The 10,964-nt window shown below is 34.6% G+C and overlaps 1 protein-coding gene across 2 annotated transcripts; it reads right to left on the bottom strand.

Moving 5' to 3' along the window:
• LOC107618003 lies at positions 229–8,842 on the bottom strand. 2 transcript variants are annotated; one of them, XM_016319911.2, is made up of 9 exons: positions 8,532–8,842; positions 8,269–8,393; positions 7,811–7,876; positions 7,678–7,737; positions 5,111–5,228; positions 3,161–3,301; positions 1,343–2,886; positions 1,113–1,249; positions 229–659 (listed from the first exon to the last, which is right to left on the bottom strand). In XM_016319911.2, the coding sequence occupies exons 7-9, from the start codon at positions 2,883–2,885 to the stop codon at positions 429–431; spliced, it is 1,911 nt and encodes a 636-aa protein (XP_016175397.1). In that variant the 5' UTR covers position 2,886; positions 3,161–3,301; positions 5,111–5,228; positions 7,678–7,737; positions 7,811–7,876; positions 8,269–8,393; positions 8,532–8,842; the 3' UTR covers positions 229–428. The 2 variants fall into 2 exon arrangements, with proteins under 2 accessions (XP_016175397.1, XP_016175398.1); XM_016319912.2 differs by lacking the exon at positions 7,678–7,737.

The raw sequence follows: 10,964 nt of genomic DNA, 5'->3' as shown, positions 1-10,964 counted from the left end.
CTACAGTGTTATCTTTTGAAGATGTCCTGAATATAGCATTCACAATTTAGGCTAAGCTCTGTAATCAGAGAACCATGCAACGATGAAATCTTAAACTTATGGTTAAGGCACATTACAATCTGCTTAAAAATGCTCATGAGTCATGACCGTATACTCGCTGTAAAACATGAAAATTATCCAAAACGGAAAATGGGAAAAAGAAGAAAAACCATACATAAAGACATGGAATACTAAGAAAACATTATATTAACGAGGATTCTTCATTTATGGCTAAATTTTATATTTATGTAACAACATGCTTTACAACTCTCACGACCATATTACTTATACATTAGTATAAAATAACATGAACCAAGTCCACAAAGGAAAAGTACACCCATTAGAAACTGAAGAAAACCATATACTAATACTAATACATAGGTCACATTTTAATCTGCATTTGACTTGATTCCAACTATGGACATGAGAAAGTGGAGTTTTTTATTAATTTCAGCGGGATCATAGGGATTCTCCTTGAGAAAAGCAGGGAATTCAACTCCAGTGAAGATGTAGAGAGCCTTTAATTCATCTATGAATGATTTTTGTTTTGAACCTTCATATCCTATTATCTTCCTTATGACACTGACTTGTTTCCACATGCTCTCTTCATTGAACGTAACCTGCAAAATGATCTAGAATAAATTAGCCTCATTGTTGAAGAAATACAGCCATATTCAAGAAATTGAGAAAATAAGATCAAAATTAGGACATTTAGATTGGGCAAGGGCCTTCTGAGCTGGTTCGAACGTGTTCAAAATAGGACCGTTTCACAAGAGTGGATTAGACGAAAGGTTCTTTTGTAGCTGGGGATAGAGAACCCTAAGAAAATTTTAGAGTGAATTATTAAAAGCAATTTACAGATATATGGTTTAAATTCCAGGGACATAATCATGATAGTCAATGTAATAACGCCCAACAACATGTAAACACAATCTTAGGTTCATTAGGCAAATTATAACGCCTTTAGAACTTATAAAGGAACATTATAAATCCAACTGAACTAGTTATGAACCATATAAAACGAGGGATCATGATGGCCTAGCTATAAAATTGCACATATAAAAAGCCCTGACCTCATCAGAAGGGCGCATCGCATCTTTTCTGGAGAAGATTTCAGATGGCCTACCCTCTTGTTCTCGTTCTTTCTCTACCGAGGAATTAGTCACCTCTATAAGAGCTGTGTGACCATTAACCATAGCAACTGAAGATTCTGCATATATACAAATCAATTAATTTCAGATATCATGTAAGGACTTAAGAATAGTATACAAAATGGAAGTGGCATACAAATTTAAGGCCTAACCTTCATGCAATTCAATTGTACATGTGTCTGCGCCAGGATATATTATTTTCTGATCAGACGAATCAAACCCTTTTTCAGCTGAAACTTCGTCAGAACCTGCATCTGATGAATCCAAAATTTCATCATACTTAAGTAGCTGAGGTTCTTGAATTATAGAAGAAATGTTGTCATCTAATTTCACCCCTTGAGATACAGTAGACCCGTCTAGCACTTGGTCTGGTTCCTCATCATCATTCAAATCCAAAACAATGTTTCTGCCTATAACCTTGGACGATTCATCAGCTAGGGAAATATTGTAATCCTGATCCATCACCACATCTCTAACTGGTTCAGCTGGATGAGTTTCATGTTGGAAACTAGTTCCACTTAGTAGTTCAGAATTTTCATGGAAACGCTTCTGCAAGACACTTGCACTGTCGACCTCTCCGGCTTCTAACACATCTCTGATAGGATCATTTGATTCCACACAATTGTAGATATTATCCTTGTCTTCAGTATTTATTGGTGGAATCTTTTGCTCACAGAGTCTTTTATCTACTTCCTCCTTTCCTATTACAGCTACTTTAATTCCCTCCATAGTATTACAACTGTGCGTGTTGTGTGCTACTGCAGAATATTCAACAACTGAATCAATTTCTTCCTTGTTCTCATTAGTATCTCCATGGATTCCATGTACGTATTCTCCTCCATTATCATCCATTCTACCTTCATTTCTAATTTCTTCCAACAGCTCCTTAGTTTCCCTCTTCAACTCTTCTTCATCTATGTCACCCTCTATGGCCTTATCCCCGAATTCCTCTACGAAAATGCTTGTAACATCAAAGGGTGCCTTGAATTCTTCAACAACATCATTATCATCAACCTCATTCTCATCAATACCCTCAATTGTTATCACAACTCCATGCCCCGCCGTCATTGGTTGCTCCCCATTACTTTCCCCACTCAACTCTTCTTCCATCACAATTCCATCGTCAATTTCATCTCCTATAACCTCGTCATCATCAAGCATTCTCCCTGCCGAATTCTCCTCTTCTATTTCTTGATCACCTTCCTTAGAGACATTACAGCGAGCATCTAGTGAACGCAACTCATCATCCTTCACAACCTCTTGTTCATACCCACCATTTGATGATATCACACATTTCTCATAATTCTTAATCACATTTTCAACACCATCCTTTCCAAGCTGTTCCTCATCTTCATCAAGAAGCACAGGATATTCATGATGATAAGGAATAGGAAGCAACCTACTCATCACTGTCTGGGTACAAACACGGCTTGCCAAGAAGAATGCATACGGCACAGAAGCAACAACGCCAAATGCAGAAGCAACAAAAAGTGGTGGAACAACAATTGGGGCGGAAGTTGCCACCAAACCAGCCACTAACACCTTCTTTCCAAGGTTCAAAACCCAACTCCACTTTCCACCATTACTGTTATGGTTATTCCCATCGCCATCATCATCTTCAGCCAAGTAGTATTTATTATTAGTACTACTATTTTTCCAATTCCACTCATCATCTTCTGGTTCCTCCAATTCCATCCTACATAATAATAATAATCATAATATACAAACATGCAAGTTTAAGTTGTATCATTCGATAACAAATTGAACTAAATATATACAATTCATCAAAGTTGAAAGAAAACTAGTAATAACAACATCATCCAAGCATGCAATTGCGCTAATTATTATTATATCTAGAAATTAACTAAGTGAATATGGTTTTTCTCTATGCATAATGTGTATCGATCACAGCTTAGGAATTACAAGATGAAATATCTAATAAAATGAAATTTCAAAGAAACAAGAATTACCTGAACTGAGAGCTTTAGCTTGAAACTCGCGAGAGCTGAGAACTAATTAATTGCTTCACACCGTACCAATTAGTCATGGTAAACGTAATTGTTGATTATTTTCCAAGGAATTACTCATTACGTGGACATTGGTGACACGCGCTGAAAGAAGAAAACGACACTTGTAAAGGAACTGCAAGTCTACAAATACCACCTTTGCGTGTACCAAATAATAATTAATAAGTCAAACTTTATTTTCTGAGGATAATTAATTTCTTTAGATAAATTTGACTAGCAGAGATAAATATTTTTTATTATTGGCTCATTACTTCTTACTAGAAACTTTTGAGTTGGGATTCGCTTTTAGTGACAGTTTTACACTCATTAAAAAAAAAACCAACGTTCTAAAGATCACAGAATCAATGATAAAAGTAGTTACCACCTTATTAATTGTATTTTAAGATTAATCTCAACCACTCATTCTTGATTTATTCTTTTAAGAATAAATCTCAACTGCTCATTATTGTACCACACAGTAAAATTAATCCGAAACAAACCTCAACCTAGTATTTTACAAACATCTCTTAAAGACTCCAAACTCTCTTGCTTGCTTTTCAAGTAACTCGTAACCCTACTTCTCCCTCATGTGGCCAAAATTCGCTCTTACTTTTACCCTCTGTGTAGTGTTTTTAACCCGAAGTAACTAACTATGATTAACTATGAATAAATACGACAAGACATGACTCACCTCCTTGAAATCATGCTTTATGCCCCTTCCTCCTTATTTTTTAGCCATTTAATTCTGATTTTTAACACCTTTTACCACCTCTATTTCAAGCTTTACTTCAGCCTTTTATATAAGAGATCACATTAAGAAAAATTTGACAAAGTTTAATGCATTTGACATTACAAGAAATTATCAAAATAGCGACCGATTCTGGTAGTCACTAAAACTTTGGTCGCTAAATTCAAAATAGCGACTGATGGTGGTTGCAAATACTTAGTGACCGATTTTAGCAATCGATTTTCAACCAAGACCACCTAACCATACAAAATAATTTTGGTTGCTAAATCGATCACTAACAAGATCGGTCACTAAATAGCAACCAATATTTCGGTCACTAAAACTGTCGCTGAGATGTTCGGTCACTAAATGGCGACCAATATTTCGTTTACTAAATCGGTCGCTAATTTTTCTGTCGCTAAATCGGTTGCTAACAGCTAACTTCAAAATTCCAAAATTGGTTGCTAAATCAGTCGCTACTGCTACTTTCTAATTATAAATTTTAACTAAATTTCACATATATCACTATTAAAATTTAATTTTTAAATATAATTCTAATTTAACAAAATATATAAATAATCAAAGATAGATAAATGCCTATAATTATTGAAAATCGTATAAAGATAAAATAGAAAATGGATTCTAATACAAATAAGTTTATATTTAGGTATACTACATATACGTGTTGAAAACAAATCAAGACAGAAACAAATCTACACAAATACAACTTTATATTTATGTATACTACATATATGTGATGCTGCTATCTTTGATCATTGATAATGACCTCTTCAGCTTCCTCATCCTCTCTTTTCCTTTTTTATCACCACAAGGTGACAGCTTCAATGTTAAGTCTATTTTGTTGCTGCACTTCCTCTGTTCCTCACCATAAACTCTCTAAAGTAATAAGAAAATCAAAGTTTCCTTAATTAGTTTTGTTGCATTGCATGATGTGAAATTAAAAATTCAACATTTTCTTTTCAGCATTACCTTCTGTTAGTTTTATGAAATTAAAATTAACTACTCATGATTTATTTTCTAGAACATCTATGATCTCACTATATTTATCGGCTACAAAATGTTTACACCACACAACAGCTTCTTCTAATCCTTGTATCTTTATAGTTTGACTATTTAAAAAAATATACAATCAGATATTAAACTGAAGAATGAAGATGTTGTTTTACCTATTGCAAATGATGATTTTGTTGTAGTCCCAATCTTCAACCCATCTACAAACAGCACACCATTCTGTAGTCCACTTAGTACAAACTGGTTCATACTTCTATAAACTGGTTCATATTTCTATGTCATAAAAAATAGTCTTCAGCAACATTATCACTCTCAGGAATTCTTCTAAGAAAATCATGATATTATGAATTTGTACAATAAAAAACTATGATTAATGTACCTTGCAAAAATGTAAGCAACTTCTGCTTCCTTTCTTTTAAGGAAGGTTTTTTGGGTTTGATAGAAATTACAACATTAGAAGGGTCAAGCTTTCTGAATTGCTCACGTATTTGCATTACATATTTTTCTTGTATTTTATCCATTTCTTTCAGCTTGAAATTACATACTCTTACTGCAATGAAAAGTTCAAAAAAAATAATTCTCAGTAAGAAAAAAATCAAAACAGAATAACAGATTTATTATTGGTCCTATTAAAGAACCAGACAGAAAAAATTGCATAAATGCATGCATTATTTAAGCCTAATACTATTTGCCATTACCTATATAACTCTGCATAGTAAATACAACTTTATAGGACTAAGACAACTTTTTCTTCTTTTTTTCCCCTTTGGTTTTTTAAGAAAACGACATCTAACCTTCACATGTATGATACAAGATCCAAGCCAAGAGCTAATGTGTCATTGTGCTTACTAAAAAATGTCTTGCCACACATTTATAGCTAGCTGTCAAAACCAATAATCATCAATAATAATAATCATAAATAATTAGTTAATTAATAATCAGTATTAAGTGGCAAGTGGTGAATTCTAATCTCTTAACTTCTTACCAACTGAGGCCAGGCATCAATGACACATGCTTCCACGGTGTTCAGCAAGCACTCATATTATCCATGATGCACCAAGTCCTTCCTTAGATTGTATACAACAAGAAGCAAAGTTCTACAACAACAATTGTATGCTTGTTATATGATTCGAAGTTTAATTTCAAAATCAGTAAAAATGGAATCATTAATTACACTAGCTGGATTACAAATACCAAAACAAGGTTATCTATATGAATGCATTATGAATCTCCCTAGTTGGAGATCATATTGGTCTCTAGCATCTAGTCCAGTAGGAGTGCCACAAGGTGAAAAATCCCTATCTACCTGTTGTTGTTGCTTCCTACAAAATCAAATTCAAATTCAAAATATTATTGTGTGAGACAATTAAGAAAGGAAAAAAAAATAAGAAAAGACTATAAAAGAATGAGTAGGTGCTTCTGCTGGTATGGGCTTCTCACATCTTGAGTGTAACAAATCCAAACATGCACTTCTGCTGGTATAGGATTCTCACATCTTGAATTGGCCCATAAATGCTTCAAGTTTGAACAACAAAAAGATAGGTCATGAAGTGAAAATACCAAATTTAAAGTTTGAAAAGAGTAAGCTAAGTAGCAACAAAGAAGAACCTGAAGTAGTTAGAAACATCTTCCTCTCTAAAAGTGCTGTCAGCTGGGAAAGTCAAATAGATTTGCCTGGAAGCTGGGTTGACCATGATAGGGCTGTTCAAAGAGAAATCACTCCTTTCAAGCCTTGATCTTCTGAATTTGTGTAAGTCCTCGCTCATCATCAAAGCTGCAGCCGCAACCCTAGTAGCAAATTATGCAAACCATTATTAGAATTCAAGTTGTTTGAGAACTCCATGATGATTAACTTGAGTAGATGAGAAATTAAAACCCCAACTTTGAGTATCATTTTGCTGCTGCTGCTGCTGCTACTGTTGTTGTAGATGGAAATTCATACACTTTGGAGAGTAAGGAAAGTTTGAAGATGCCATGAATTGAGAAGCAGCAGCAAGTCTTTGTTGCTAAGCAGTTTTAGATCTGAGAAGTTCATGATACTGCTGCATCATCTCAATATTGCTTGGAGAACCAACCATTGCAGCAGCACAGCACCATCAGCTTCTCTAAGTCCACCACCTTGGAGGAACTTGTAGGTAGTGCCATTCTTACAGTACCCTCTAGCAAAGTAATGACAAGGCTTCTAACCTATTTTTTAATAGAAAAAATAGTTTAACTAATAAGTAAATTTTTTTGAATGTTTTAGTTTACAAAATGTAAAATAAGTACATTAAAAATTTTGAGGCAAACGACGCTTCATATGATAGTAAAGGGACATAATCTTGAGGTGGTGGAGGAGTTGATCAAAGGAGATCCATTAACTATAAACTTTGTTGACACTAAGGGAAACACACCATTGCATATAGCATCTAGAAAGGGCAAGGCTCAGGTAAATATATAACTTCATATCAACATAGAAAGACAATCCCCATTTGGCTTAAATTTGTTTGCACAGATTGTAAAGAAGCTTCTTGAGCAGAAAGAAACAAACAAAATATTTGTTAAAGCAAAAATAGCACCACACTCATTCACAGCTTAATTTACATCAGAAACAGAAACTTCACAACTTTATTTAGCTCTTAATAATGTATGACATGCATGTATGTTGTGCTTGAAATAATTTCCAAGATACCATGAAGATAATCATTTCAGAACAATTTAGAAAGAATGTCCAAATCTTAACTTGTTTATGAAGGAAACCTATGTATTGCATTGCTTCCTCTAAGACAGAAGATGTATTTGTCTGCAGTGAAAATTATGGATACCTTTAGACTCATAGAAACTTAGAACATCAATGAAGCTTCAAAAATGTATACCTTGCCATATGGTGAAACAAGCTGCTGCAATGTAAAGAATCTTTCACTAAGCTTCTTCTTCCTCTCCTATTCACAGAAACAATAGGAAATATAAAAAGGAAGTTTGGTATCAATGACAAAAATCATAGATATATCACTACTTTAAACTTCAAGGAATGAAATTGTTCAATGCATTTCTAATTTTCATACACTATCCATTGTGGCTTCCCATTGAAAACTTCAAAATGTAAATATATACTGGTACTGCATATTCCCATGAATCAGGAGCCATGCTACATTCCCATAATCCCATTCCACCATATAAATCAGGAGCCATGCAACACTAACCTTGACATACAAACAAAGACCTTTCTATTTTCAAAAATCATTTCTCCTAAATCTAAATACCTTATCAAAAACCACTTAAACAAGAAATGCAAAAGGTCATATTTGCAGACTAGTGTAAACCTTTCACAAACCTTTCAACGAGAGCGAGGTAGGTAAGAGCAGAAGGGAAGAGGTAAACGAGAATATGAGTGGCAACAAGAACCATTCTAAGGCGCTCACACAACTTCGTGAATCTACCTGATAACAGCCTTATTCCCTGTCATAACAAGAACAAAATCCGGCATAAAATCTGGAGATCTGGAAAATTCAATGAAGCACATCGCTAAAACCCCTAACCAGAGGGGGAAAAACCAAACCTAACAGCATGGATTTGAATCGGTGATTAGAAGGTTACCTGCTTAAAGACAACTAAGACGATGCCGAGATCTCAACGACGTAGGTAGTGACACCGAGGCTGCAGAAGAAGACAATGACGAGACCTCATGAGACGACACCGAGACCGGAGAAGACGACGCCGACGGGACCTCAGGAGACAGCAGTGAGATGCGCGTAGAAGACAGCGGCGAAGAAGACGACAATGGCACTTGTAGATGACAATGATATCTGATTGGAGAAGATGAGAACGGTGTGGCTGAGTTAGGGTTAGTGAGGGTAATTCAAAAGTTAGCAATTGATTTAGTGACCACAATCTTAGCGAGCTACCAACTACATTATTCTATTTATTTATAGATTGGTTGTAAAATTAGTTGTTAGGTCAAAAAATAGTGATTGATTTTGTGATCAAGAGTTTTAAAGACATTTCTTTATTTATTTTTGTTACTAATTCGATCGCTAAATTAAAAAATAGTGACTAATTTTACCAATCATTTATATTCTAGTTGTATAAAACTAATCAGTTGCTAATTCGGTGACTATTAGTGACTGATTCTGTTAGTCACTAAAATTAGTCGCTAACTTAACAATTAGCAACTGATTTGGCGACCAGTATTTTAGCGACTGAATTAGCGACCAAATAGTTGTTCACTCTATTTCACTATCAGTTGCAAAATCGGTCGCTAAAATAAAAAATAGCAACTGATTTTGTGACCAATAGTCCCAAAGACTTTATTTTCTGTTTTGGTTGCTAAATCGGTCGCTAAATGAAAAAATAGCAACCTATTTTAGTGACCAGCTTTATTCTGGTTGTATTAAAACCTTATCAGTCGCTGAATGTAATCCAGCCAACGATTTAGCGACCAACATTCTTTTTGTCTTGGAAATTCTATATTAGTCACTAAATCGGTCGCTATTAGAAACCAATTTTTTCGGTTGCTAAAATGGGTCGCTATTTTGGTACTTTCTTGTAGTGTCAGAGAGAGAGAGAAATTGCCGAGGTTCACAGAGAGAGAAAGAGAGAGAGAGAGAGAACTTCAGTGCTTGTTCTTCACATTTTCAGCAAGCATTCAAGGAGTTCTTCCATAGTTTTTGGCTTATTCTTCAAGGATTCAAGCCTTCCAAGCCCAATTCCTTGCTCTTTCTTGATCTTCCTTGAACTTCCATACAAATTTCAGCAAAGTTAATCCTTGTTTTTCATCCATTTTTTTTAGTTTTAGCCTAAAATTAAGAGGATATATTGTTATTTTCTATGTCTAGAAAATCACTTTTGAAGGTCCTATGGAGCATGTCTAAAGAGCACCAAAAATTCAAACTCAAAGTGGTAAAAGATCTACTGTAAGAAGATAAAATGGCTTTTAAAAAATATTATAAGGACTAAAATATTCTTATAATTCACTTTTAGAAGATTAAAAAAATTAAGTACTCTTTTTAACATTAAGTTTTAAAAGATTAAAATACCTTTATCTAACTAATAAAGATTGTTTGATTGCATTTGAAAATAGAAATGTTAATTTACATTAAATTAATTAAATTACCACTACAAGACCTATGAATTTTACGATAGCTTAGGTGTCGGTGTTGTCGACAAATATTATCGATGGCCATAACCCGTTAGTAATAATAAAAATTATAACACATTGTAAAGTGGCTCTTCTTTAAGAACTTCATGCACCAATAGATCAATGACATCCACCTTCAAACAATCTTCACTATCACTTAGGTGTTGTATGGCTTTGAATACATTAAAAATCATTTGCTCATCATATACCCTCAAGGTTAATTTTCCTTTTTGAACATCAATAAGTGCCCTTTCGGTAGCAAGGAATACTCTTTCCAAAATTATAGAGGCATTGACATCTTGCTTTATATCAAGAATTCCAAAATTTGCGGGAATATGAACTTCTTGCTCCACCTTGACCAACAAATTTTTCACCATTCCATATGGAAATTTAAGCGATCTATAAGCCAATTGTAGAGAAATCTTTGTGGGCTTCTGGTGCACGAAATTACAATCACACTTTTGCAATTTCGCACAACTAACCAGCAAGTGCACTGGGTCGTCCAAGTAATATCTTACATGAGTAAGGGTCGATCCCACGGAGATTGTCGGCTTGAAGCAAGCTATGGTTATCTTGTAATTCTTAGTCAGGATATCAGTAATGATTCTTAGTTTTAATTGTAAAAAGTAAAAGAACATGAAATAAATACTTGTTATGCAGTAATGGAGAACAGGTTGAGGTTTCGGAGGTGCTCTGTCTTCTGAATCTTTGCTTTCCTACTGTCTTCTTCTTCCCACACACAAGGCTCCTTCCATGGCAAGCTGTATGTTGGTGGATCACCGTTGTCAATGGCTACCATCTGTCCTCTCAGTGAAAATGGTCCAAATGCGCTGTCACCGCACGGCTAATCATCTGTCGGTTCTCACTCATGTTGGAATAGGATCTATTGATCC

The sequence above is a fragment of the Arachis ipaensis genome, chromosome B09 (genome assembly GCF_000816755.2).
Source record: "Arachis ipaensis cultivar K30076 chromosome B09, Araip1.1, whole genome shotgun sequence".
Lineage (NCBI taxonomy): Eukaryota > Viridiplantae > Streptophyta > Magnoliopsida > Fabales > Fabaceae > Arachis > Arachis ipaensis.
The sequence above is the reverse complement of the archived record's forward strand: the minus strand, read 5'-3'. Positions and strand labels throughout refer to the sequence as shown.

Excerpts from the sequence above, each read along its gene's own strand:
- LOC107618003 (XM_016319911.2), bottom strand. The coding sequence starts at position 2,885 with ATGGAATTGGAGGAACCAGAAGATGATGAGTGGAATTGGAAAAATAGT. Across the intron at positions 1,250-1,342 it reads TACAATTGAATTGCATGAAG|AATCTTCAGTTGCTATGGTT; the intron begins GTTAGGCCTTAA and ends GTATATATGCAG. Across the intron at positions 660-1,112 it reads CGATGCGCCCTTCTGATGAG|GTTACGTTCAATGAAGAGAG; the intron begins GTCAGGGCTTTT and ends ATCATTTTGCAG.